General features: G+C 51.9%; 12 protein-coding genes across 12 annotated transcripts; 8 read left to right on the plus strand and 4 right to left on the minus strand.

Moving 5' to 3' along the window:
* Positions 1 to 299: 299 nt before the first annotated feature.
* On the minus strand, positions 300 to 936 carry PODANS_5_9762 (uncharacterized protein; the record flags this gene model as incomplete). The annotated part of the gene is made up of 2 exons (XM_001904761.1): positions 300 to 587; positions 661 to 936. 2 exons carry the CDS (start codon positions 934 to 936, stop codon positions 300 to 302), a joined length of 564 nt encoding a protein of 187 aa, XP_001904796.1.
* A 2533-nt stretch (positions 937 to 3469) lies between these two features.
* On the plus strand, positions 3470 to 4258 carry PODANS_5_9765 (uncharacterized protein; the record flags this gene model as incomplete). Its single annotated transcript, XM_001904762.1, has 1 exon — positions 3470 to 4258. The coding sequence occupies one exon, from the start codon at positions 3470 to 3472 to the stop codon at positions 4256 to 4258; it is 789 nt and encodes a 262-aa protein (XP_001904797.1).
* A 2448-nt stretch (positions 4259 to 6706) lies between these two features.
* On the minus strand, positions 6707 to 7801 carry PODANS_5_9770 (uncharacterized protein; the record flags this gene model as incomplete). Its single annotated transcript, XM_001904763.1, has 1 exon — positions 6707 to 7801. A coding segment is annotated over one exon (1095 nt), but the record flags the coding sequence as incomplete, so codon positions are not given.
* Positions 7802 to 9011: 1210 nt separating this feature from the next.
* PODANS_5_9780 (uncharacterized protein) lies at positions 9012 to 9788 on the minus strand (the record flags this gene model as incomplete). The annotated part of the gene is made up of 1 exon (XM_001904764.1): positions 9012 to 9788. The coding sequence occupies one exon, from the start codon at positions 9786 to 9788 to the stop codon at positions 9012 to 9014; it is 777 nt and encodes a 258-aa protein (XP_001904799.1).
* A 1921-nt stretch (positions 9789 to 11709) lies between these two features.
* On the plus strand, positions 11710 to 12708 carry PODANS_5_9790 (uncharacterized protein; the record flags this gene model as incomplete). The annotated part of the gene is made up of 2 exons (XM_001904765.1): positions 11710 to 11867; positions 11949 to 12708. 2 exons carry the CDS (start codon positions 11710 to 11712, stop codon positions 12706 to 12708), a joined length of 918 nt encoding a protein of 305 aa, XP_001904800.1.
* A 452-nt stretch (positions 12709 to 13160) lies between these two features.
* On the plus strand, positions 13161 to 14272 carry PODANS_5_9800 (uncharacterized protein; the record flags this gene model as incomplete). The annotated part of the gene is made up of 2 exons (XM_001904766.1): positions 13161 to 13768; positions 13819 to 14272. 2 exons carry the CDS (start codon positions 13161 to 13163, stop codon positions 14270 to 14272), a joined length of 1062 nt encoding a protein of 353 aa, XP_001904801.1.
* Positions 14273 to 14740: 468 nt separating this feature from the next.
* On the plus strand, positions 14741 to 15100 carry PODANS_5_9810 (uncharacterized protein; the record flags this gene model as incomplete). The annotated part of the gene is made up of 1 exon (XM_001904767.1): positions 14741 to 15100. A coding segment is annotated over one exon (360 nt), but the record flags the coding sequence as incomplete, so codon positions are not given.
* A 775-nt stretch (positions 15101 to 15875) lies between these two features.
* On the plus strand, positions 15876 to 17717 carry PODANS_5_9820 (uncharacterized protein; the record flags this gene model as incomplete). The annotated part of the gene is made up of 3 exons (XM_001904768.1): positions 15876 to 15912; positions 15975 to 17609; positions 17665 to 17717. The coding sequence occupies 3 exons, from the start codon at positions 15876 to 15878 to the stop codon at positions 17715 to 17717; spliced, it is 1725 nt and encodes a 574-aa protein (XP_001904803.1).
* A 1310-nt stretch (positions 17718 to 19027) lies between these two features.
* Positions 19028 to 20376, minus strand: PODANS_5_9830 (uncharacterized protein; the record flags this gene model as incomplete). Its single annotated transcript, XM_001904769.1, has 3 exons — positions 19028 to 19464; positions 19524 to 19718; positions 19803 to 20376. The coding sequence occupies 3 exons, from the start codon at positions 20374 to 20376 to the stop codon at positions 19028 to 19030; spliced, it is 1206 nt and encodes a 401-aa protein (XP_001904804.1).
* A 1410-nt stretch (positions 20377 to 21786) lies between these two features.
* On the plus strand, positions 21787 to 23088 carry PODANS_5_9840 (uncharacterized protein; the record flags this gene model as incomplete). The annotated part of the gene is made up of 1 exon (XM_001904770.1): positions 21787 to 23088. One exon carries the CDS (start codon positions 21787 to 21789, stop codon positions 23086 to 23088), a length of 1302 nt encoding a protein of 433 aa, XP_001904805.1.
* Positions 23089 to 24020: 932 nt separating this feature from the next.
* PODANS_5_9845 (uncharacterized protein) lies at positions 24021 to 24603 on the plus strand (the record flags this gene model as incomplete). Its single annotated transcript, XM_001904771.1, has 2 exons — positions 24021 to 24383; positions 24448 to 24603. The coding sequence occupies 2 exons, from the start codon at positions 24021 to 24023 to the stop codon at positions 24601 to 24603; spliced, it is 519 nt and encodes a 172-aa protein (XP_001904806.1).
* A 696-nt stretch (positions 24604 to 25299) lies between these two features.
* PODANS_5_9850 (uncharacterized protein) lies at positions 25300 to 26110 on the plus strand (the record flags this gene model as incomplete). Its single annotated transcript, XM_001904772.1, has 2 exons — positions 25300 to 25347; positions 25412 to 26110. The coding sequence occupies 2 exons, from the start codon at positions 25300 to 25302 to the stop codon at positions 26108 to 26110; spliced, it is 747 nt and encodes a 248-aa protein (XP_001904807.1).
* Between the last annotated feature and the right edge of the window lie 137 nt (positions 26111 to 26247).

The raw sequence follows: 26247 nt of genomic DNA on the forward strand, positions 1-26247 counted from the left end.
CTCCAAAGCGGGGTGGTTCGGGTTGACTGGAGGATACTTTGTTTGTTACATTCGCTTCTTGGGGTGGGAGGTGTTTGATGGGGGAGATTGATGTGTGCGAGATTGAGCTGTTAGCATACCTGGAGGAGACCAGACTGGAGGTACATTTAACTAGCACATTCGCTTATATTTATTTACATCTCTTTTTTAAACCTATGACTGCTTTGCTGTGCTTTTATCAGTGAATCCAAAGAAAGCCCGAATAGAGAGAGACTGCGAACAACAAAACGCTTGCGGGTACCTACGTGTAGGTAATGAGCCTACTGTGGCAAAGGTGAAGAACCATGAACCTTCCCCAAATCCTGTCTCATCTGATCCGTAAAAAGGTTATAGATAACCTTCCTCAACTGCCTCTGCTTTGCATTTTTGCCCGCCACCGAATCTTCAGCCTTGAGCACAGTGAATGCACGCCGTACAAAGGGCCCAACGTTGCTGTTCTCACCGACAGTCTCCGAGGAGAGAGCCCTGAAGATCCTCTTCATGCCCGCCGATCTTTTGACGATCCTGAGGACCTCGGCGCCATCCTTCTGATCAAAGATTTCCCACACCTTGATCATATATGGCACAAGTGCCGCCAGTCCGGCAGCATACCTATGCTGTGGCAAAGGAGCTCCCGCTCACTTTCTTGACACTGCTGGCCCGGGAGATCTCGATGTCCTCTCCAGGCAGGATGAAATCCGATCTCTGGTGGAAATTGTCGCCCACAATGTTACCGCTCCGCGTCGCCGAGTTGATCTTGATGACACTGCTGAGGCCCACGGGGGAGAAGTTCTCAATAGGCAGGTTTCGGAGAGACCCAAACAACGCGGCCTTGTTTTTTTCAACAGTCTTCTTGATGAGCGCCTCAGGGTCGGGCTTGTGGGTGTCGTCATTCTTCATCTCGTACGTCCAGCCCATCGAGATGATATCTACATTCTGATCAAGGGCTCATTGCAGAGCCTTGACGCAGGATGCGATGAAAAACTTCTTGTTGGGTTTCGTTTGGCTAGAGTTATTTAGACGGGCGATCTAGAGCTCGGCACCTGGGAATATCTCGCGCACGCAGAGCGCCATCTCAGTTTCATGTTCGCGAGGCCGGACAGAGAACTCCACCTTATCCAAGCGGATTGTCTTATGAGCCAGGTCTCCGAAGATAAATAACCTGGGTTGTCATGGGGATATTATTGATTTGTATTCACAGTAACAGACATTAGCATTGATTTGACTACCAACAAGTGCGAGAATGGCCAATACTTACATTTCCCATCGACCAATATTAAGGTGCAGCAATAATCAGCTATGTTGTACCATTTCATTGTAGTTGCTGAGCTATATAGTTGCATTGTTCTTCCAAATTCACCCTTTCCTGCTCAGCTGTTCCCTCTCTGAAGCCATCTGAAGCGAGCTGTCCACGTTTAACTTTCCGGAATGCCGCTACAAACGAGTTACTACTCCTGTTGCCGCCTATTGACCACGCCCGCATCGCGTTGCCTTTTTCAGCATTCAGATTACAGACATTCTGCTCACCATGGCCATCCATTTTTCTTCCGAAAGCCTCGTGGGACACCGCTGTTTGCCACTGACAGCCGTTATGTACTTCGCCTTTTTCCCTTTCCACACCCTCATGACCCCAGCCGCCCAGCAGAGATTCGACCATCTGTGATTTTATCATCGATTACCACAGCTCATACATCATGTCTCGCATTCGAGACAATCAAGAAAAGACCTTTACGTTTGTGGACTACCTACCATGCCCATATCACTTGATATCTATGTGCGTGCTAATCGCTCTCACAGGATACTTCTGGTCGGGTTTTAAGATCAGCCATCCCAGAGCGCCCTCTCGCCGCTAGTAGAAACGATCCGTGGCTTGATTCCAGAGGCAGCATTGGTTGAATACAGCATTCTCGATCACGACGTGGATGAAAGCGTCCTCTCCGACAACGACCAATACCTACTGTCGGATTTGATGAGAAAAGATGCTGAGTTGCTGCTCGAGACAACCGACAGAGAGATCCTCCAAAGCAGTGGAACCAAACAGTTACAGAGGGGAGTTACTGTATGCGGGATGGGGGCTTGGGGGGGCCTGGTTGTGAAGCAGGTATGTCCGCGTTAGGCCCTCGCTCGTCTTCGTCGACGCGCCGCACATGTGAACAGCTCAAGACTGGTGCGAAAAGTGGCTACTACGTCTGATAAAGACAGCGCCTTCTGGAGATCTGCAAGAAAGAGTTGACAGAGTACTCTCTGGACTCGCCAGCCATGTCTCTGATCTCCCTGATTCGTTTCTCAAGCTCATGTTCAAGTACCGCGTTCTCAACGTGTCATCTGAATGTGGGCAACAAGACCGAGTGCACAATCAAGCAGAAGGCGCCCGCGGGGCCAGTAGTGCTCCAAGGATGCCAGGCATGCGTTTTCCTTGGATCGAGGATGTCAAGATCCAAGACCCTTTCGTGGGTCACTTGCCGAGTTTGGACCTCTTGAGAAAATGCTTCGGGCCTGACGACAAACTCATCGGCATCCCACACAGGGACGGAAGACCCCCACTCCACCATGCCGTTATCAACTCTCTTACATTATTGGACGAGTACATGCATAGCGTCTGCTACACATTTGGCGTCAACAGGCGTTCTCAACTGGTAGAGGTCCTTACCAGTTCTGACACGAGCGGTCTTCCCCCTCTGCACTTGGCAGCTCAAGAAGGCTGTTACGAAGCTCCACGGGTTATTCTGTATTATGCCACCCGCTTCGACATCCTTGAGGCTCTATTGTTGGCCAGAGACAACAGACAACACATTGCGCTGCATCACGCAATACGAAACGGGCAGAAGGAAGTTTTCAGGCTTCTGCATGGAGCGAGAATCAAGGGGCACACCTCGCCATGTACTCATTGATACCCCTTGCCAGACAATCTAGACGGATACACCACCCCGGAGGATCTGTCTGCAAAGCTAGGACAGCTTGATATACTCGAAATTCTCCATCCTACAGCAATAGATCTGACACAGTCTCTGCTCTCAGCGGCTGCTAGCGTAGACCAGTCGCTGACTGTGAGAGACTTGCTTAACCACGGCCTCAATCCGAAAAAGGCGTCCGAAAATGGTAAAGATACACCTCTAGGCTTAGCAGCGGCTGGTGGATTCCTCCCGGTGGTCCGACCTTTGTTAGACAACAAAGCAGATATCAACCTTGCAAATGGGGATCGGAATCACCCCTCTACCTTGCCGTTGAAAATGACAGGCGAGAAGTTGTCCAGGTTCTCTTGGACTATCACAATCAACCACAAGACTCGAACTCGAGTTCTTCTAGCAGTCGGTGTGAAGACGAACATGAAGCCAGTTACTTCAACCACATCATAGTCGATGCGCCCGACATTTAAGACTCACACCTCTTCCTGTGGCAGCGTCTCAAGGCAACACGCACTTCGCCAGCCTGTTGATCAAGTTTGGAGCCAATGTTAACGCCAAAATCTGCTGCACTCAAAACCCCTCTGCATCTGGCGGCCGAGAATGACAAACTGGAAGCTGCGCATCTTTTGGTTTGCCAGGGAGCTAATACTTTAGTTCAGGATAAAGGTGGGCGGTGTCCCACTGAGTATGCAATCATGAGAGGCCATACAGACATGTTCGAGCTTCTTTTTCAGGACACTGGGCACACTAGATATACTGGCGCACTACCACAACGCGATTTCGTCACTTCTGTTCAGTGCTCGGCTGTCGACATCGTCAGGTGCATCCTTGATCGACTCCCACGTATCGAGAATAGCTCCGTGGGCGTTGACTCCTTTCTGCACATCGCCGCGCGTGACTCGAACGGCGAGATAATCAAGCTCTTGCGCGACCGCCTCCCAGGACTTGACACAAACCAGGCAGGGGTCAAAGGAACGACGCCCATCCACGATGCCGTCGCTCATACAAATGTGGAAGCCCTGCAGCAGCTGCTGAAAGCCAACCCGGATCTGGAGAAGACTGATGACGATCGTAAAACGCCGTTGCTTCTATCTGTCCGCAAGGGTATGTCTCCAGGCATCTGCAGGCTCCTTCTAAATGCAGGGGCTGCCAAGCTACTTCTGGAGCAAGGGGCCCAGGTTAACAATCCGGGAAAGACAATGGCCCAAAGCCAGCATTACAAAGCTGCGTATACAGGAAACTCCAGAACTGTTGAGGTCCTGCTGAGCTTCAAGGCGGAAGTCAACTGGCACAACTCCCAAATCGTGGTCAAGCCTCCACGCAGCAATGGATAACCTAGCCATTTGCCAAAGCCTGGTCGAATATGGAGCTGACATCAATGCCAGGAAAAGTGACCTTTGGACCCCGCTTCATATAGGGTGCCACTGGTCAGTTCCTGATACTGTGCGACTCGTTCTCGAGAAAAGGGCCGACCCAAACCTCAAGAATGAAGACGGGGACGCACCATTGCACCATGCTTTGAGGAAAGAGTCACTCCAGGTTCTAAGACACAGCTGGCTGGTTAAGGAAGGGGATGCAAGTGTCATGTAGGCATGGTAGAGGTCATTTTCAACTTTGGGTTAGAGGAGTTTGTATGGAGGTGGTCTATAGAGAGGAGAGATACAGACAATGTCAGCTCGAGGACGGGTGTGAAGGCTGTAGTGAGACGGATGAACAGGGATATGAGATAAAGATTGGGAGACGTTGAGATTTGAATAGCAACATTGTGTTATGTAGATTGAGAATGGTGGGATGCAAGAATGACACCTTGTTGCAAGCCTGGAGTGGCCAATGAGATCTTTCTCCACAGCTTGAGGATGTGAAGTGCTTTGTAAGAAGAGATGAATGGCCCTTTATCATTGGGATGTAGCGACGAACCAGGTAGGTGTTTGGATCTTGGTTAATGTAATATGCATACCTACTCAGATGGTGTTATTTGATGGTAATTACGGCGCAAGTATAAATATGGCTTACCGTTCCTCTCCCCATTTTGTTACTTTGGAATGGTGGAATATATAGTTATAACACCGTAGTTCTTCTGGTTAAACTCTCGCTCAGCTGGAAACAGGCAAAGAGTTTCAATGACTACTGGAAAAGTTGTCGTGCTGCTTAGCATGATATGATGGCCACAGCTAGGGTACAGTTGAGTTACCCCGGCGGTGCGTCATAATGTAGCAACCAGCGAAGGGAGTATGGCGGTGCTTGGCTTTAGTCAGAGACACCATCGCATTGCTCTTGGTGACAGAACACGAAGAGTCATAATGTTAATGACAGAAGAAAAAACACCAAGGGAAACCCCGGGCACTCAACATTAAAAATTAGCTTAGGGACGGGGGAGACTTGCAAAGCCCCGAGCGAGGGTGGCGTTTTTTTGGAGCCCTCAAGAAGGCACATCCGTGGCCTCAATTATTTAAACCCAGAAACAGAAAAAGTCTGGATTAATGCTATCCATTGGTCAGATGATGGACAAAAGTAGCTTTAATTAATTCTAACCCCTACTAACATGATGGACAAAAAGCGCTGGGATTCAAGAGAGAAAAGTCTGAGATTAGATGCTGAAAAGGCTCAGATCATCCAAATAATTTACTTTATAGATAAGCAAAATCCCAGACTAAATACGTAGACAGAAGGATGCCTGAGGATTTAAGTACAGCCATCAAGCTGGCAGCAAACCTAGTCTACGTATGATGGTAGATGCTTGATAGCGAATGACCCGTGCAACATGGCAGGTTGTGGGATACTGGATTCATTATACAGGTAACCGACCGAAGCTTTCCATCCTGGACACGCAGAGATGGAAAGAACGGCACATCCCAATTTCATCGACGCAGAATTCACCAAACCCGGCGATCGCCCACGGGGCACATTTTCCCAGTCATCGACCAACTACACACCTACACATTCCCAACAGCACACGCGATCATGGGCAACTTGCAGTCAAAGCTGTGCGGCTCCGACGAGCGATCAGAGGTGGTCGACCTCTGGCTTTGGAAGATACCCTACAGCAAAAGGCATCATTGCCTTTATTATTTCGAGAGACAGCTTGTCGAATTCTGCGGTAGTAGGGCAGACTTCGACATGTTGGTAGGTCTTTTCACATCTACCACTCGTGCCGTTCCTGCCTTGTCAGAATAAGCAGCACTTGCTTACTGCTGTTTCGAAGATTTTCTACCCACCTGCACACCTGTGGATGAGAGATGGCACAAAGCTGGTTCCCACATCTATGAGATTGCGGATTGTGTTGAGGGGCTGCTCTATGGGAGAGGTATGTACGCCTTCATTTAGTCACGCAGGAACGAATCACAATGCTGCTAACACAAACTTGCGCTCTCTAAAACAGCGAGAGATATTCAAGCTGAAGGATGACAATCACCAGTACTGTCTCGAAAAGAGAGAGCTCCGAGAGAACGACGAGCTGCTAGACTTCCCAGCACCTCCCCAAGACCACCGGGTTGAGGAAGGGTTTTTTTGGTCGTCAAAGCTGTACCCAGCTCGTTCCTAAGGATGTTGTGAAGCAGTTTCGGTTTCGGTTTCAGCCAAGACTTTAATAATCACAAACGAACACACGTTTAACGGCAGAAAAGTCTCAAAGCACTGATCATACTATTAGAAGCTCATCTAATAAAAATGTCAATCCCTCCTCCATCGCGAGCCAAGCAAACTAAAGCCCCCAGACCCCCCTCCCCTTCCCTTTCCCCTTCCCAAATCCCTTACCCCACCCCTTCCCCCTCTTCCCCTTCCCCTTAACCCACTCCCCACCTCTCCCCGTCTTCAACTCCCCAAAACCCAACCTCCATCTCCCTCCCATTCCAAACAGTATAATACCCCTTCAACACCGGCGTCCCCAAAACCCACGCCAGCCTCCCCCTAATCGGCTCCCTCGCCGTCTGCGTCGGGCTGACAAACACCGCTTGACAGATCCCGGGCCTAGAGTCATCAAACACCCCCAGGTTAAAAGCCCCCTTCACCAACCCCACCTCCACCGACCTCTCCCCAGTCCCAACCGTAAAAGTGATATCTTCCGTCCACGCGATCTCATCCAACACCTCACACGGCCCTCCCCAACTCCCAAGATTATCCAGCGGCCCAATCTCAGGCGAGAGAAAATTGTAGATTTGTGCCGCGGTGGTGAAATCAGGCGTGAGAATAATCGCCGACCCCGTGTCCAGCAGCGTGACGTCGTCACGGATTGCAGAACTGGTGTTGCTCAGGAGGTACTGGCTGTTGACTCTAACCGCTCTCAATCCCGCAACCCAACTCGCCCTCATAATCGAAAGCTGAACATCAAGGCCGATGGTGCGGACGGTAGAAGGGTAATACAACCTTGCATCCGTCCCCCCAACCGTCAACTGCGGTTTTGGCCCCAACAGATAAAACCCAAACTCAGGCCCAAGATCACCACCAGTGTTGTTGATCCAGTTCCAATACGCCGTCTCAAACTCCGCCGTCGTGTTGCTCGCCTGGTCTGGCCAAAAGTCTGTCGGCAAAGGTCCGAGACCAAAGATGCCATCTGCTGGTTGGGTCGCCAAGCCAGAGGAGTAATAATCGCAAAGCAGAAACTGCTGGTCATAGCCAGTGATAGGAGGGGAGGAGATGGCGACCGTATCCGTAACAGCCGTGCAGTTCGCTCCCTGGGAGGTATTCGTCGGCCTCGTCCCCCCGCCCGCCGTCCCAAAAAACAGCTGCAGCGGAATCCCCGGACTGGAAGAAAACGTCGAAGACAAAAAAGGGTTGAACAAGTTCTGCTCTGGGGAGCATTTCGTGCAATTGTCCCGCGGGAGGAGGAGGTAAGGGGAACCAGTGTCAAAGATGACTTTGCTGTGTGTTGGGCAGAAGTGTTAGCTGATATAACATACCAGAACAAGAAGAAGCTTACAATCTCTGCGGGGGAATCCCGACAGTAATCTCACCCGCCCACTGAAGATCAGTCTTTCCCCTTCTCCAGACTTCGAGAGGGATGTTGACTCCCGACGACCACGTCGACCCGACATCCTGCTGCGCTTCATTCCCTCCAAGCCCGGGGATTCTCCCAGGGAACCTGTAGATCTCGTATGGCTCGCGGCGGTCGATGGACAGAGCTGATCCAGCAGCTACACAGAGCGCCGCGCTGGCGGTGAGTGAGAAGGGAAGCTTCATGATACTGAGTGTTGGGCGAGGGGTATCTCGATCTTGAACGTAAAATGAGTGTCGTGGAAGCTGGAGCTCGTATCTCGTGAAGCATCCAAGCGGTTTGTGACGTTTCAAAGATCGCAAGAAAAAAAGAAGAAAAAAAGCAGGAAAATATCCTCCTAAAGAAGATCCCATATCAAATATCATAGCAATGAAGCCATGTACAATTGTTTGTTGTTGACAATCCTTGGTGTGTCTCATCCATCAACCTTGTGTTACGATTGTCTACCCCTGAGAGGATAATACCAAGATGTGAGACCCACCTGAATGCCAGGCACACGCTGCCAACAATCAGCATCATGGCGACCGACAGAGCGGAACAATCCCAAGTAGCTTAGTATTATGCTCGGTCATCCGATCTGTCAAAAAATTCCAGCCCTTCTAGAAAAGGCTTGCGGAAGCAGGAGCAAGGGACAGTAGGCGATGGCGCAGGCAGGTCATCCAAGTGATCAAAATTATCAATTATGACGACATCAAATATCCAAAAAGCCATGTACACGTCGTCCGTGGTATTCTCCAAAACGCATGCAAACAAAAATAAATACCACAAGCCAACATTATCATTTTTGCCCTCCCACAGGACCACGCATCGGCCCAGTCGTCGCAAGTTCAGTCGGCACATTATGCCCCATCCTGAAAGCCGTCGAGTCAGTCGCTGACAACTCCGCCATATTCGGGCTCGGCCCCATCGGCGGGAACTGGTGATAGTAGGTAGGCGTCTGCGAGAACTCCGAGACGGTTCGGCTGTGGCCGTGCGGTTGGTATGCTTGGAATGAGTGGTGTGGATCATATGGCGAAGGTGATCCTCCAAGCCCTGCTTGCTTGGGCGGGTGACCGAATCCAGGGAAGGAATTTTGCAGATAAGGAGCTGAATGCCCGTCAGCTTGGAAAACCGGAGAAGTTGGGAAGGGACGTTGACTTACTGCTCTCGGGGCTGCTGAAGGTCGAGGTCACGGTTGGCTCATAGCCGACAGGTTTGAAGGTTGGAGTTGGCTGATAGCCACCTGCCTCTGTCACGAATGGTCTGATGTGGTTTTCTTGACTCTGTCGTACATTGCGTCGCCATCTCCAGAGAAGGAAGGCAATGAGGGCGAGGAAAAGGACAGCAGCTCCTGCCGCTATGCCCCCGATTGCTGCCGGGGGAAGGCCACTGTTTGAGCTTGGCGTGGTGGTTGAGAGCTCTGGTCGCGGATCAGCGCCCGTGGTTGGAGTTGGAGTGGCGGTTGGTGTGCTTTGAGTTGTCGAGGTTGGCTCAATGCTAGTGGTCGTGGGTGAAGTTCCAACGAAGATTTGGCGATTATCCGGGTCAGGACTGAGGCGGGCAGCAACAAGCCGGTCGGTCGGGCACGATCCTCTATGACATGGGTTTATCTTGCAACAACCCAAGAAGGGTGGTGTGTTGCCAGCACAGGTCCACCACAATGCGCTCGAATCCGAACTGTCGCATTCCTGGGCTGGAAGATCGAGGTAGCTGTCCTTGGAGAAGGATGCTGGCCGAAGGTTTTCTGGGGGACACGTTCCCGGTTCTCTCTGATACCCAGTGGTGCACGGGTTGATGGTGCAGCAGCCGATGAACTCAGTCTTCTTTCCAAGACAAACATAAAAGGTGCCACCACTGGGGCAACTCGCGCCGAGGGAAGGAGGGATGTTTGCCATGTCTGAGATAGCAACGTTCAAAGATCAAAACAAAGATGAAAGGGGGGACTAACAGAGCACCAAAGTCGCACATTGTCCACGAAAGAAAAGAGGGGCGAACACAGCAGAATATCTATCCCAGACCTCATCCACTATCGTCAACCAGGCTGTAGAGCCTGCAGCTGACACGGTGAGAAAGCTACAGTATGCACCCTTACCCGCTCTGGACATGGAGCCCTGCCAGTCAATCTCAACACCAACATCGATAGCTGCAAGCCCACCGCACACCCATTATGCAGCCGGATACTTCATAGCCACAATGTGCCATGTTCATGTTGAGCTTCATCAACTAGCTACATGACGTCAATCCCACCTTTCCTGTTGCCTCCATGAGTTGCATTGCCTCAGTGCCGACCATGTTTCGTTCCATTTATTTGTTTCATCGTCTTGAAACTCAAAGGGCACTTTTCAAGAACCACACTCTTGGGAATAATAGCACTTTCATGAGCCGGTGAGGGTCCAGACCGCTACGGCAATCTCCAATCCCCTAGCGGACGAGGCTGAATTAGCCCCTGCCCCAGCAAAGAAGAAGAAAGAGCCACACCAGATCCCGATAATCCCATATAAGCACTTAGACTCCAGACAGTGTCCACCCAGAGCGCCACTCTCCCTCATCATCCTAGTTGGCAAAATGAGAGGCGCGAAGAAAGAGCTAGCAGAAAGCCAAGGTTTTTGGCAATCGTATTTGACAACAGGCATCTGCAGCTCTGAATAAAAATAACAAGTGAAACATTTCTGCCTCAGTCAACCACTGGTGCCAAGTTGTGATGGGGTGCTGCAGCCGGGCGGGGTTCGCATGGTGGTGGTGGTGGTGGTGGTGGTGGGAGACAAACAACCTGGTAAAAGATGGCGTCGGGACCAAGACAAGGCTGGCGCAAAATGGTCTGGGCATTTGAGCTTGGGTTGTCGGATGGAGTTGGTTGAGTTTGGGGGCCGGGAAGGAAGGGCGGGCCGAGGGTTTGATCCGAGTGGTCGGGTTTGAGGAGGGACGAGGGTTGTGGTACTGGCGATGAAAGTGAGGGTTTGGTGATGGTGTTGCTGCTCTGTGTTTGGTGGTGGATGTGGGTTGCGGTCTCGTTTCGACTGGAGGGATGTTGGATGCCGAGCACAAAGTCGAAAGGCATGAGAATTCTGCAGGAGCAAGACGTGGGGATATAAGTGCCTGGTTTGGAAGACTTAGCACCAGCCGAAACAACATGGAGTAAGCTTGGGCTGTTTGGTCCAGTGGTATGGCTACGGCACCACTTCGATCCAAACTGAGAGAGACTAGGCAACACCGTGAGCCTGAGAACCCTGGACGACGGGGACGCCCCGAGTTCAACTCCCAGCAGGTGGTCAGGTACGGAACTCATTTGCATTTTTTTTCTTCCAACACCAAACTGACATTTTGCCCTCTGCGATCCAATTTTTGATCACCATCCACCAGCTAAGCCTCCTTCCGTGACGACTTGGGTCTTTAGGGCTCGATCGTGGTCAATGGATGGCCAAGCAGGCTTTTGACGGCAAACATCGCCTTGTCCTACGACTCTGTTTTGTATGGCAGTCAAGTTGTCTCGCCCACTGCCAATCCCAGCTTTGCACCCGAGATCAACTATATATGACTCACCACCTTCCTTCCCGGCGTGACTGGTAACCACGATTTGAAGTTCAGGATATGAGGTGTTTATGGGACTTGCCGCCGCTTGCGACGCCGGTGCCAGGAGGTAACGGTGACAGTCGCACGCCAGCTCAGCAGTCACACTGCTCGATGCATGGAACAAAGATGGAATGGGGCCGTCGTCAACTCTAGGCAATAGGACGACGACGCATCATTTCTCGGCCCAGGCATAACTACCTTGAATTGCCTACAACGGGTGGGAATCGTCCAACTTCGTCGCTATTGATGATGGCCTTCACACGTGTACGCACCATGATGCTGCTGCTTCTCAGCATTAGCAGCACCGTCTGCCATGCAATACCATCTCCAAACCTCAAAATCCAGACCTATATTACGCACCATAGTGGCAATACGGATGAGGTGCTGAATGTCCCCTTGTACCGGTACGTCGTAACCCCAAAATCTCTCCGCAAATTGTTTTTTCCCACCCCAAACTGTTCCTAAGAAAGTGTCTCGCGTGCCAGGACCACAGTCACAAATGCCATGATAGCCTCGGGGCCGAATTCCCAGTCTGCCCGAGAGAGTAACAGCAATATGTCGTGCTTCTCCCTCGGTTACGGTCTTTCAGCTCGAGACTGCGAGTACATGGCGTCAATCGGCATGTTCGACCAAGGCCGGAACGCCATCTATAACAACGGCAAGATGTGGATTGGGCGGGACGGGCCGAACACCTTCACCTTCATCAACGGTGCTGGGGTGCCGATCATTCTCGTCATGTGGTACGCTTTCAACAAGGACAACACTTCCAGTTTCATGAATATCCGCCGTCCCGAGATCACGTACTCACTCCCCGAGACCGGAAGCGCAGTCGAGATCTCTGTTGCGAATGGGGTGCCGGGGGGTTGGTCAATGATTTACAACTACTCTACTCCGCTGAGCGAGTATGGGCAGATCAGGAACACGTTCGGGGAGTTCAGCACGGGCGATTACGCCACGGTTGATGTGTCGAGGTTGGTGAATATGGCGGGAAACTCGGTGACCGTTAGAGTGTTTGGCCACCAGCCTGTCGACACCACTCTACAGCCTGTATGCGTCACTGATATGCGCACTTGCGCGTATGTGTGCACCAGCAGGAGTGTGGGATCGTGCGGAGCGACGGGGAGTTATCAGTTGGTGAACTGTGGCGGACCCAACGCGGTGGAGGGGATTGATGAACACGGGAATCCCACCGGCGGTTGTCAGGGGTGGACGAATGGGGGGCATATCGAAGTTATTTTCCTTTGAGTTTTGGGGATTTGGACGGGAATCGGCGGCTGTTTGTTGGGGGAAAAAAAACCAGAACGAGGGTTGAGAGTGGGGCGTTGAAAGGGAATTTTGACAATGTTTGATTTCTACTCTCATTATATTCGATACGAATAACCAGAGCCATGGACTGGGGTAACAGCCACAGCCTGAAAATGATTGCTCATGAAAAGTGAAGGGATTCCGAAGTTGCCTTGTGGTTGGCAGTGGATCATCAGATCGCAGGGGCCTGTGGGGCGATTGATAAGCTGTGTGGCTGTTATCAGATGGTCGCACAATGCCCCACTTCGCGACCACATCATCTGGGAGCACTGACCGTCTCACCACGGCAGATTCACCGGTGATGCTTTGTTGCACCTTTCTTTCTCTTCTCTCTGAAGAAAAAGTTGCCGAATCATTGTTTCATCGCTGATTTTGGCCAAGCACACGTGAAAATGAGCGACGCAAACAAAACCACCGACGTTGTGGCTCCCGCCGACGCGCCGGTAGTCGCACCGGAGCCCGTCACCGCCACGGCCCCAGCTACCGAACCCGCTGCGAAGCCGGAGGCGCCCGTCACCACCGCCATCACCTCAGCCACAGAGCCCACCGCTACCGCCACAACCACCACTGCTGCGCCTGCCGCTACAGAGACAACCGGTGATGCCAAACCTGAGACAGAACAGGAAGCCTCTCCACTCGCCCAGCTCTGGGAAGCCGCCAAGAACCATGGTCACCCTGAGATCTGGGGTGTGCCCCTTGCCGACCCGGCCAACCACATTCCCAGCCAGATCGTTTTCCAAAAGTATCTCAACGCCAACGATGGCGACCTCGCCAAGGCCAGAGACCAGCTGATCAAGACTTTGGACTGGCGCAAGAAGTCTGACCCGTTGGACCTGGTGCGCAGGATGTACTCCAAGTCCAAGTTTGAAGGGCTGGGGTTTGTCACCACCTATGTCGTGGACGGCAAGGAGGTTGATGAACCCGAGGAGAGAGAGATCTTCACCTGGAACATCTACGGTGGTGTGAAGAGCATTGATGAGACCTTTGGTAATCTGGAGGAGTAGGTTCCCCTGACAAGTCTCACTGCAGTAGTCAGCTAACTCGCAACAGGTTCATCAACTGGCGCGTCGCCCTCATGGAACTCGCTCTCCAAGAGCTCAACATCTGCGGCGCCATCAAGCCCATCACCGCCGACTACGACCCCTACAAGCTCTTCCAGGTCCATGATTACAAGTCCATCTCCTTCCTCCGCTCCCCTCCTCACGTCAAGTCTGCCAGCGCCGAGACCATCAAGGTCTTTGCGCAGAACTACCCCGAGCTGCTCAAGGAGAAGTTCTTTGTCAATGTCCCAGCTATCATGGGCTTTGTCTACGGCTTCATGAAGCTGTTTGTCGCTCCCAAGACCATCAAGAAGTTCCATCCCATGTCCAATGGCGCGAACCTGGCCAAGGAGTTTGCCGAGAGTAGGATCAAGGGGCTGGGGGAGAAGTTGCCGGCTGAGTACGGTGGTAAGGGCGGGGAGTTGAAGGCTGTGGGGAAGGAGCCTTTTTTGACGGCGGAGTAATTGGTCGATTGGAATCTGTTTAGGATCAATGGATTGGTAATGGCAAGAAAAGGAACAATAGGGGCTGATAGAGGGAATCGGGACAGAACGGCCTGTCTGTTTGTTAATGCAGAAAGAAATGGACTACACCAGAAATTGGCAACTACCATCATCACGAAGAGTGATGCCTGAATTGCGTCAGCCTGTTTTTATGTAACGTGCATAAGTATTGAACTTGAATAACCCCGCATTCCACATGGTGCTGTTTGGAGGACCCCACCTTTTGTGTAGCTAGCTATTTCTTTGAACAACCGAGTTTTGAACGGCGCTGTTTTTGTCACTACATCGTTGCCATCGCGCCCTCAGCTCATCTCCCAGACCACTGGAACTACTTTACCTACTGTGACAAAATGCCCCTCATAACCGGCCTCCACCATGTCTGTCCCGTCCCCTCCCCTCCTTCACTTGGTTGTAGCTAATATTCCATGACAGGTCAACCTCATCGTCCCACCCAACACCCTCCCCGAAGCCAACGCGTTCTACGGGAAGACGTTGGGTCTGACGCCCCGGCCGGTGCCGCAGTTGCAGAAGGACAGGCTGGCGTGGTTTGATATCGGGACGTCGGGGCAGCAGATTCATATTGCTTTTGGGAGGCCAGAGGTTGATTTCACTGAGGAGGCGAAAGGGGCGTCGAGGCATCCGTGTTTCAAGGTTGGGAGTTTGGAGGAGCTGGGGGAGTTGCAGAGGAGGGTTTGGGGGCATTTTAGGGGGGTGGGGGAGGAGTGGGAACGGGGAAGGCCGTTGGGGTGTGATGAGCCGGGGAAGGAGGATTCTGGCGAGTACTCATGAGGCGGGATATTGTAGGGGGAACGGTACTAACGGGTGGTTAACAGGTGCGAAAGGGGTCGAGTACCCGACGAGGTTCTTTGCGAGGGATTATGCAGGGAATCGCTTGGAATTTACGCTGTGAGAGGGGGTGATGATGGGGGTGGGGTCTTGGGGTTGTGTTCAGTAATCATCAGGTGATTGGGATGGCTTTCATGCTAGCTATGCTAATTGATCATGATAGTACTGAATTTGGATTTTGTTGGCTTCATACCTATTCTTTGATAAGGCTGATCGAGGCCCGGTAATCCCGTTCCCATTGCGGCCGAGTGCGGGTTTCTCATGGCATTCCCCTGTCAATCCTCATTCAGAATCCTAATATCTGCAAGTTCACGCTCAGACGTTCCTCACAGTTACATCAAGACCAAATGCTGGGTCATGCTGGCAGAGCATGCAGCTGCTATTGGTAAACCTTGCTCTGACTCAGCGACCCGAACAATAGAATCTTCGGATGTTCCACGCATACTTCTTTTCAGGGAGGCAAAGTTCCCGCGAATGATTTTGAAGGTGCTGTGCTTGGGCTCATTATGGGTGAGCACTTGCTTCTTGGCTTCACATATCGGGTTGGTGAGATGCCGACCCCGCGCCTACGATCAATGAGCGACCTCGAGAGGTGGAGATGGAGGGGAATGTTACACTCAAAAGGGTAGGTATCTTGCAGCCTGATGCGGATAAAAAGGGTGGTCTGCTGCCTGTTCCACCCTTGAATCTCTTTTGCTGATCTTAACATCCTTCCAAGATGGCAACGGACGAGATCTATGACTTTATCATTGTTGGTGGTCGGTAGCTATCAGTGACCCCTGTTTGCATGCTGATTATGGTACTAACAACGCTACAGGTGGTCCAGCTGGCAGCGCTCTGGCGTATGGCCTGTCTCAATGCCCGAAGCCGCCCAAAGTTCTCATCCTTGAGGCAGGTGGTGACAATGAAGACAAGAACCTTCGTGTCGATGGTCAGCGCTGGTTGACGTTCACGAAAGAGGGGATGAACTGGGGATATAAAACCACCCCTCAAGAATTTTGCAATAACCGTGAGATTGACTACTCTCGTGGCAAAGGCCTTGGCGGATCAACCGCCATCAACTTTGGTGTCTTTACCGTGGGTGCCAAAGACGACTACGACACTTGGGCCGAGATGACCGGAGATGATGACTTTGCATGGGACAAGATCAACGACCGGTTCAAGAGGATTGTGACAGTGCACCCGGAAGTTCCTCCGGGGACAGATAAGAAGTATGCCTCGCTCACACAAAACGGCAGCAATGGTCCGGTCCACGTAGGGTATGCCGCTGAGTTCGAAGAGGACCTCCTCCCGCTTCTTGAGCAGTTCGAGCAAGGCGGCTTCCCCCTGAACACAGACCACAATTCTGGCAACCCTCTGGGCATGTCGGTTCTCATCAGCTCAGCCTATCGCGGCCTCAGATCAACAAGCAAAGACCTTCTTGCCAACCTCCCCCCGAGTTTCACCGTCTTGACCAACTCCCCCGTGCAGAGGATCATTTTCGACTCCAACAAGAAAGCCACCGGCGTCGAGTCCAACTCTCGGGTCTTTCACGCCAAGAACGAAGTCCTTCTCTCCGCTGGCGCCCTGGACTCGCCTCGGGTTTTAATGCACTCCGGCGTCGGCCCGGCAGATCAGCTCTCCCAGTTCAATATCCCGATCATTGCTGACATTCCCTCGGTCGGCCAGAATCTCCGCGACCACTGCTTCGTCCCGCTTGTATACAAACGCTCACCCAACTCCATCACGCCTCTCTCCTCCCGTTCAGCCTTTTGGTCTGATCAGACACAAATGGATGTGGCTCTTGAGCAGTGGAAGACCAACCCTGGTGCTACACCCGTCAACCCCTGGGGCAAATACGCCTGTGAACTCGGCATTGGCTTCTTCAAGCTTGACTCTATAACCAGCTCAAAGGAGTTCCTGTCCCTGCCAGAAGAGGAGAAGAAATACTTGAACAAAGAGACCATTCCGCATTACGAAGTCATCACGCACTTCCCCATGCATTGGTTTCTCCCAGGCTTTCCCGCAAACCGAGGAACCAACACTCTTATCGATTACACCTGCTTCTTGGTCTTCCTCTACAACGCCCAGACTTTGGGGACTGTCAGACTCCAATCATCTGATCCGGCGGTGCCATTGTTGTTTGACCCCAGGTTCTTGGCTCATGAGTTTGACCGGAAGGCTGCCGTGGAGTCATTGAGGGAGATAGTCAAGTTTACTGAGAGTGAAAATTTCAAGCAGGGGGTGGATGTGGATGGGATTATTGCTGGTCCGAAGGGGAAGGACGCCGGTGATGAGGAACTGCTGGAGTATTGGAAGGAAAATATCTCTAGTAGTTGGCACATGACGGGGACGTGTAAAATGGGGGAGGTGGTGGATGCTGACTTTAAGGTGAAGGGGGTGGAGGGGGTGAGGGTGGTGGATATGAGTGCTGTGCCTGTGTTGGTCAGTGGGCATACACAGGCTGTTGCTTGTAAGTGAATTTTCTTGGAGTTGAAGTGTGAGGCCTATGGCTAACATGAGGGTAGATGTTACGGGATATACGGCCGCGGAGAAGATTTTGAGAGAGTATGGACTTTAAGTTAACTGAATTATAGAGATGAAAGATCAGTACGGTAGAAATGCTATGTAGGCCGTGCGGCATTAAATGGTGACCGAGCGGGGGTATCTTGGTCAAAATCACCTGGTACGGCACCTGTGAAATCTCTACTCCCATATCCCGTATCGCGCCCATTTCACACGGCGTCGTGTGGTAACTCCGCAGGGTTCAAGAACTCTGATCTGAAAAATCCATGGTCAAAAACATCGCCAGGAAATCATCGTATCTGTGTGACAGACTCGCCTAAACGCGTCCCTTAATCAGCGGCGTGCAAAATACCCTCTAGAACCTCAATGCTCTTCTGAAACCTCTCGTGTGCATTTATCATCTCCTCAAACCTCTCCTCGAGCTGGCCAATGTGTACCTGCAGACTCGCAATGAGGGCCTCGTCGTCCGGAATAATGAAGTTCGTATTCTCCTCTCTTTAAAGGTGCTCCTTCGCCAACGCTAAACGCTCCTCCAAATCACCATCCACCACATCGTCATCCTCATGCATATTCTCCTCCCACTCCTCATCCATAACACCAACCATCGCCTCATCATCCCCACCAGAGTCAACAACGCGGCTTTTTTCTCCTGTGAAAGAATTCCAACAAACTTTCCGCATCCTTTTCGGTATGTTCACAGGAAGTCCTCTTTGGGCCGGGCTCGTTGAGCCGTTTCTGGCGCTCAAACGGAAGCTTCTACTTGACGACCTCCCGACCATCGCAGATGCTGGCAATACGATTCATTGTCAAGAAATAGTGCTTACCCCTCGTGAGGGGCCACATCATGTCAAAATCAGCAGCTTTGTTAGCTCCCCAGACCTGAAAACAAGCGGCTCGTCGTCTTTGCTTGTATCCAAGGTCGGCTATGTCGTTGTCGGAAAGCATTGTATGTTGTGCGATTGTGTTGTCTAGAAATCTGTCAGCACCACACCTGTCTTTGAGGGCGAGATGTTCTCGACTTGCTTGCGTGATGAGGGGATTCCGTTTGAGCAAAGTGCTCTGAATATAACAATAAGGGCTATCCAAAACGCGCTTTCCCTGACTGAGGCTATCAACGTCCTGGTGGTGCCTTGGACTGCCTCTCGGGGATGCTGCCTGAGGAGCCATGATATCACCACTACCGGTGAGCACCTGTACCAGCAGTGCAAGATATTATTACAGGGTGATTTATGGACTGATGATTGAATATGTCCTCACAACGGATGATCGACATCTGATGGTGTTGAAATATAGCATTTGGAAAATGGGTGGTGAAATGCCAAGAGTTTCAAGACCAAAAGGCCTAGCCTCTCAGAGTATGTGACATCAGTCGTCTTCCATCTCCGATACTGCCTCTGCAAACTGTTTCCATAACTCAGACATTCCATCAACATTTTCATGCTCTTCTCCTCCATATAAAAGCCACATCTCGTCTGCTCTCTGGATAAATACCCCTGCCTTTTTCAGCTCGTTCAGCTCGATGTAAGCTCTGGCAAAATGGGCATAATACTCCACCAGCTGCGGCTGTAGTTCTTCTTTCTCGATCAACATCATCGCCTCCCTGACCAGCTGGTCAACCCTCTCCACACTCCCCAACTCAGCAGCCTTCCCCAACGTCTGGTAGATCTCCAGGATCCTGTCTCTCCGATCATCAGCAGCCTCCCTCTCCCTTGCCGGCGCAGCGCAAAGTGCACACTGACACTGAAACCCCCACGGCTGAAGGACCGCCTTCCTCTGCTCGTGAGTGTACCCGAGCGGTGCATCTGCAATCCCATGTCAGCAACCCGTTCTACCCCTAACTGACAAAACAAAGCAAACTCACAGCTATGCGCCACCTCCTCCCCCTTTCCGATTCCTCTCAGAGCAACCACTTCCATAGCCATCTTACTCGGCACCCACCTCCAAAACGCATTCGGCCTGCAGTTGTGATTCACCCTCGACCCCTCAAGAAAAAGCGCCAAGTGCCCCTCCCCCGCGATCTCAATCCCGAAGCCGTTTGTCCTTAGCACGTCCACGACTACAAAATATTATTAGCATACCCGTCCTGACTCCATCACATGACAATATCACTCACCCCAATCCTTTTCATTGCTAGGATTACTCCTCGCCAACCCCTCCACCTCCCTCCTCGTCTCCTCGGGCAGATTTCCCACCGCCAAATCAAGCATCCTCCTCTTGTTCTTGGCCGAGTACCGATCCCCATTGATAAACTCCAACCTGACGATCAAGACGGGAAAGCCAACCATTATCGTCTCGTGTTGCTTGAAGTTGCCTGTTGCAACCAGACCAAGGCCGCGGTTGGGGAGAGGGGCGATTTTCCATTTTTCTGCGGAGGTGTTGAAGCGGCGGAAGGGAGAGGGAACGAGGGAGTCATCAAGGGCAGGGGAAATTAAAGCTGCGGCTAAGGGGGGGAAGGTGATGACGGAAAGGCCTTGGTTGCGGATGTGGGGGGTGGTGAAGATGCAATCGGGGGGTCCGGACTCGTAGCCGTCTGATGGGGTTGGGCACCAGGGGGTGGGGGACCAGAAACTGCCGTCTGACTCGAGGGGGCAGGTTGGGATAGGGGAGGAGAGGAGGGGGGTGGGGAGGCAGGTTGTGTATTGGGCGGATGCGAGAACTGAAGAGGAGAAGGTAGAGATGACGAGGAGGGAGATGGTGTCAGGGAGGCGCTTCATTTTGATGTGGGGAAGAAGATAGGTCAGTTAAGTGAGGGTACCGTCATCTCGATCGTGGACGGTGCTGAGATATAAGTCGGCTTACAAGAGCGAGGAGCGGCAGAGACATGATACACAAACTGAACATGACACATGGTCGGTTCTTGTTTTAGTCTATACAGCCGGCTTAGCCAGGAAATTATATCAGACGGGTTTAGCCAATGAGGGAGGTTTTGTAGATTCTTGTGGCTGGTTGAGCTTGGGTAGTGGTGGTAATTAACCGAGTGGAGGGCCAGGGTCATTCCAGACAGAGTCTTGGGCAGGAATCAGGATTGGCTTTTATATCTATGAATGTATTGAAATGTCCGCATTCTATGAAGAAGCTGTTAATACTGATAAATGCAAAGCAATGTGATAATTATTCAATCCCTGGTCTTGTCTCACAATGCCGACTAGGTTCAAATGATAGTCGGAGGAGTCAAGGATCAATTGATGAATCAGGGCAATCTCAGGTTGCCAGACTGGCCGACACCGCTCCTTGGAAAGTTTAATATCTTGTTGACTGCCCCTGAATGTTGACCTTGGACTGGTTGGTTGGTTGGTGAACCACAGCAGTCTTGGTGCCGCATGTCGATGTCCGGAACCGGGTGGGATTTTGTGGTGTTCACGTCAAACACGTCAACAAAAAGACATGTCCGATGTGGAGTCTCCCTTCTTTGCTGTGACCGGGCAGCAACGAAACAAATACTAGTCTAAAAAAAAAAAATAAGAAAATGCGTGCACGTCCGCGATACCCGGCTATCTGGCCAACCACGGCCCGTCGTTCGCTTAAAAGTGGGGATGATCTACTCCAAGAAAGGAAAAAAATAAAAAATAAAAAAGGGGAGATGCCCTGGAAGCTCGAGCTCAAAAAAAAAAAAAAGACAAAGCTTCTTGCCCCTCTTCTCATTGTCGTAATCAACTCCTCTTTTTTTATTTTTTATTTTTTTTATCTTCCACTCACTGCCAACGTTCTTTCCTTTTTCTTCTTCCTCACTTTGCCTTCGCTCTCCCTGGTCCCCCACCACCACCACTTTTTTTTCTGCACCTGCATTCAACCACTGGCTTTCTTCCCTTCAAACATGCCTCCGTCAAAGAGAACCTCATTACAGGCGCAATCTTCTGCCTCCAAAGACCAGGTATGTGCCTCGTGTTCCGCCTCTTTTCTTTTTTTCATGAGCCCGTTTGTCTATTTTCACTCTCACTCTTTCAAAGCGGCAAACAAAGTCTCATTTTCACGCTCACCTTCTCGATTTTCAAAATCCTCATCTTTCTCCCTCAACCGCTCCATTCGATACTAACATTCTTCAACGGAAACAGAAGAAGAAGAAAAACAACACCACAACAGCTGCCGCACCAACGGCAACAACCGCACCAGAGGAGTCAGAGTCTATGTCTCCTCGTAATAGCATCACGGTAGCACATCGAACCATGCCTCCTCCTCCCGCTACACGCGCTCGCAGCAGCAGCGCTAGCAGCAAGTCAGGGTTAAGCTCTCTTTCACCCAGCCACAGCAGTCCGCCTCCAGTCAGTGCACCCAAGGAGAAGGCGATGCTAACCCCAGTCTCGGACGAGGTGGAGATGAGGTCTCCAACAAGTGCGAAGGCTACTCCAGTATCAACCAGCCCCAGTGCTAAGACTAACGGCAATCCCGTGGTCAACTCCGATACCAACGGCACTGTAGATGACATCCCGCCAGTGGTACACGCCAAGGGCACACTTCAGGTCATCGCTCCCAGGAAGGCCCAGTCACAGATGATGCAACCAGCTTACTCTTTTGAGTTTTGCAACAATATCGATGAGATCACTGTGCGTCAACTGGAAGAGGACATTGCTGCCTACCACAACGACATGGCCTTTGTTCAAGCCCAACTCTCGGATGAAACTCTGACCCCTCAAGAGTCCCGCACTTTCCAACTGCGGTTGCTTGATCTTAGCCACCAGATTCGCCATTGCAGGCACCGGATCGAACAGATTTCATTCCAGAACCGCAAGATGGCCAAACCAATTGGTTACAGCCGTCTTGCATACACCAATGTCGTTACCCCTATGGTCCCAGCAGCGACAGCCGCAGCCGCAGCGGCTGGCGGCATCAATGGCACGTCCTCCTTCACCGCCAAGCAGCGCCCTGACGGCACGGTGTCTTCGACGCCGACAACGTCGAAGCGCCCTGCTGAAGACGATGAGGATGAAGGAATGACGGATGGACCGTCCAAGAGAGCCAAGCAGTCCCCTTCACCGACCACAGTAGCCCAACTCACCGAAGAGTACGATTTGAGCGAGATCGAGATCGTTGACACGGGTGAAGAAGGCGACTTACCTGGCGTCATCACTGTTCTTCAGCGTCTCGGGTTTTGGAAGTGCCGCCTCTGCTGCTCTCCCAAGTATTTGCTCGCGGGCAGTGGTAGGTCACCGGCTGCGCCATGCAAGTGGCCACTGAAGGACATCAGCAAAATGATTACGCATTTTACGGAAATGCATAGCGAGCATAGCGTCAATGAGCGTTGTTATGAGTTGGGGATTGCGCTGGCCAAGAATCGCGGACCGTTTGAGTACTGGCTTCGGAGGACGAGGAATCAGAATATTGGGGATGGCAGGTGCCTTGACGAGGCGATTTACAAGTTGGTGAATGGGCAGATGCCCACTCTGTTGAGGCAGCATAGTCGGGCGGCAGCGGGGGTTGCTATGGAGTAGGTTATGGAGCTTTGAAGGGTATTGTTCTGTATGGATGGGTTTCGCGCTGCTTTCAGAGGGTTGCATCTTGTTCCTACGGGGTTTTGAAGCATAGGATTTTCGCGTCGCGTTGGTGGTGATGGGTGGTCAGGGCCATGACGTGAACGGGCCGTGATCGCAGGGCAAAGCGACACAAGAGCGAAAGCGATGGGGAGAGCGACATCCAGGACGAGCGTTCATACTGTATTGAATCCTTGTTGCATCAGATATTTGGTTGAAACACGGTTGGTGTAGTGTTGTGCGTGCTTTCCTGTAGTTTTACTTCACCACAGAGAGGTGTCCCTGGGATCACGGGCGAGATCAATCCTGTTCCGAACAGCCATCTGTGAGGTATGAATGTAACCCTCCACCTGCTTCCAGACCTTCGGATCTATGGTCATGTTAAAACATTTGATTTTGTACTCTTTGCAGTTGTCTCTCCCCCCACCTGACTCAACTTACCTTATCAGAAAAGCCTGTCATCCGCCAGCGGATATGGGAGCACAAGCCTGGGGTGCTGTGAACCCCAACAATTCACTTGGCTTCGGTCACTCACTCGTGAGCACCTAGACAGGAGCAAACGGTAAGCGCTCACCTATCACCGCTTGCTCCTACCCTGAGGGAATTGATCGCCATTTCCCGGGCTATGGGTCTCTGGTGGCTATAAAGCGTGATCAACCTCTGCGACTCCTTCCACACACTTCATTCAACCTCCTCCAATCCATCAGCTAGCAGGTACCTAACCAAGCAATAGAAACCTCAACACCAGCAGCATGATCTCTCTCACCACCTTCTTCACCAGCACTCTGGCCCTCTTTGGCGTTTGTCCATCCTCACTCCTTTCCACTCCTCATCCCAATTAACCCACCCAACAGGTTGTTGTCCACACCGGCTTCGGCCCCGAAGGCAAAACCATGGTCGATCTCACCTTTGACCTCCCCATTAACCCGGCCGAGCCGAACAGCGCAAAGATTAGCGTCACCGGCACCATCGAGCAGGCCGTTGCAAAGATGGAGGGGGAGTACCCCGGCTGGAACGCGACGTTTACGTCCCAGCCTGGTGCCGCTGGTGGTGGTGGTGGTAGTGTCTCGAGAATCTTTGAACCGGACCACTACGACTGCAATGTCCCTGGGGATGAGGACGCGTTGCAGGAGCAGATCTTTGAGGGGATTGAGTACCTCCGGAGGTTGAATGATACTGCTAGGAACGGGCCCGGGCCAGAGAATTGTGGGAGGGTTAGTTGTAGTTGGAATTCGGCTATTATTTGGTGTAATAATGTGAGTGTTATGAGAGGGGAGGGCGGAGGGCGGAGGGCGGTTGGGCTAACCTGTGTAACTGCAGAATGACTTTGAGAAGGAGCTTCAGTGGAGGGATATTGCTAATGCGGCGGCGTATGTTACCGTCAAGTGTGCGCTTGATGAGACGGTGTATGTCAAGGGGCATGGTGAGTATACTAAGGAGGGGTGGTATGTGGTGTTGCGGAGGGATTGGTGCTGAACAGGCTTGGTGAGTGGGGGTTTAGTTGGGCTGGGATGCAGTTTTTGAAGCATTTTTAGGTGGGAGTTGGGTTTATGGCCTGGTGTTGATGTTGTCATCACTTTGAGGCGAACACGGATAAGGCACCGAGTTTAGCTACTGAAATCGCATGGATCCTCTTTTGCGAATAGCTTCGCTCCCACATACCTACCTTCATTTTGCATTCTGTGATCACCAATTATCTCATCTCATGCCTAGAAAGTTTTGCTGGTGGAGAGCCGCGCAGGTGGGTTGGCCTCCAGCAACGGGTGGCATGTTCTCCGCCGCCCCTGCCTTACAACTCGGGGCTGGCTACAAAGAAAGTCAGATAATCATTCTGGCCCACAGCCCCGAGAGCCATTCTCGTCACTTGGAAGCACATATCCGCACGCTGCGGACCGGGAGCAATGGTGGACGTCACGAGCTCCACCTCGAGGTACAGGCCAGCCTGGAGCAGCATTAAAGCAGCACTTACGGCCGAGAAATTGTGGGAACATCTCGTTATTTCATTCGAATAGTTGAATCGGATCATGCAGTGAATCTACTTGCTCCTGGGTGGGCCACGGCCACTCTCGGGTGAGTATATATTCTTGTCCTCCTGCTCCCGTTGTCTTCTCCCCTTCCCTATCAATCCATCAGACTCACAACCACCACCTCCAACCACTCACCGTGATCACAATGTTGACAATCTCCACCGTCTTCGCCAGCCTTCAGGCTTTCTCCACGGTGAGACCATACCTCCACACCCCTTGACTTTCCATCATCAAAGTCTCACTAAGCAGTATCTCAGGTCACTGTGGCCATTCCCGCCCGCCGCGCCGATGACCCCGGCCCCAACTCGGGCATTGACCCCAAGGGAATCCTCGGCTACGGCACCGTCCCCATCTCCTGGGACCTCCCAACCGACCTGAACAACCCCTCCGCCGGCACCATCACCGTGACCGGCACAGTCCAAGAAGCCGTCGCAGCCATGGAAGCCGCCTACCCAGGCTGGAACGGCACCTTCCAGTCCAAGCTTCCGGCCTCCACCGCGGAGCAGCAGGAAGACGGCGACGATACCTCTGACTTGGGCCTCTTCTCCTTCCCCACGCGCGAGTCGTTCACATGCGACCTCCCTTACGTCCAGGCCAGCAAGCGTATGATTTGGGATGGCATCCGCTACCTCCGCACATTGAGTGGTTCGGCCAAGAATGGCCCCGGTAGCCCGGGCAAGGGCAACTGCGGGAGGGTGAGCTGCAGTTGGAGTGCGGCTATTTGGTGGTGCAATGATGTAGGTTTTGTCGTGTGTGATGTTGATCTATGGAAAATTACTAACAATGACGAAACACAGAATAACTTCGAGAAGGAGGTCGGGTGGAATGATATTGCTGATGGTGCTGAGTTCCTCTGCCGCTCCGACTGTGTCCACAGGAAGAAGGACGTCTTGGGCCAGGTGTTTTACACGGATAAGTGGAATGTGATTGCTCGTCACGATCAGAACAACTGCTAGAAACCACGAGGATGGTTGGCAAAAGGGCAGGGGGTGTTTGGATGGAGCTGTGTCCGGATGAGACAGCAATGATAGTCTCGAGTGGATCTGCGAGACATGATAGCCTCACATTGCACAAATAACAGACAGCTTGGTTG

This window comes from Podospora anserina, chromosome 5 (assembly GCF_000226545.1).
Source record: "Podospora anserina S mat+ genomic DNA chromosome 5, supercontig 9".
Classification (NCBI taxonomy): domain Eukaryota; kingdom Fungi; phylum Ascomycota; class Sordariomycetes; order Sordariales; family Podosporaceae; genus Podospora; species Podospora anserina.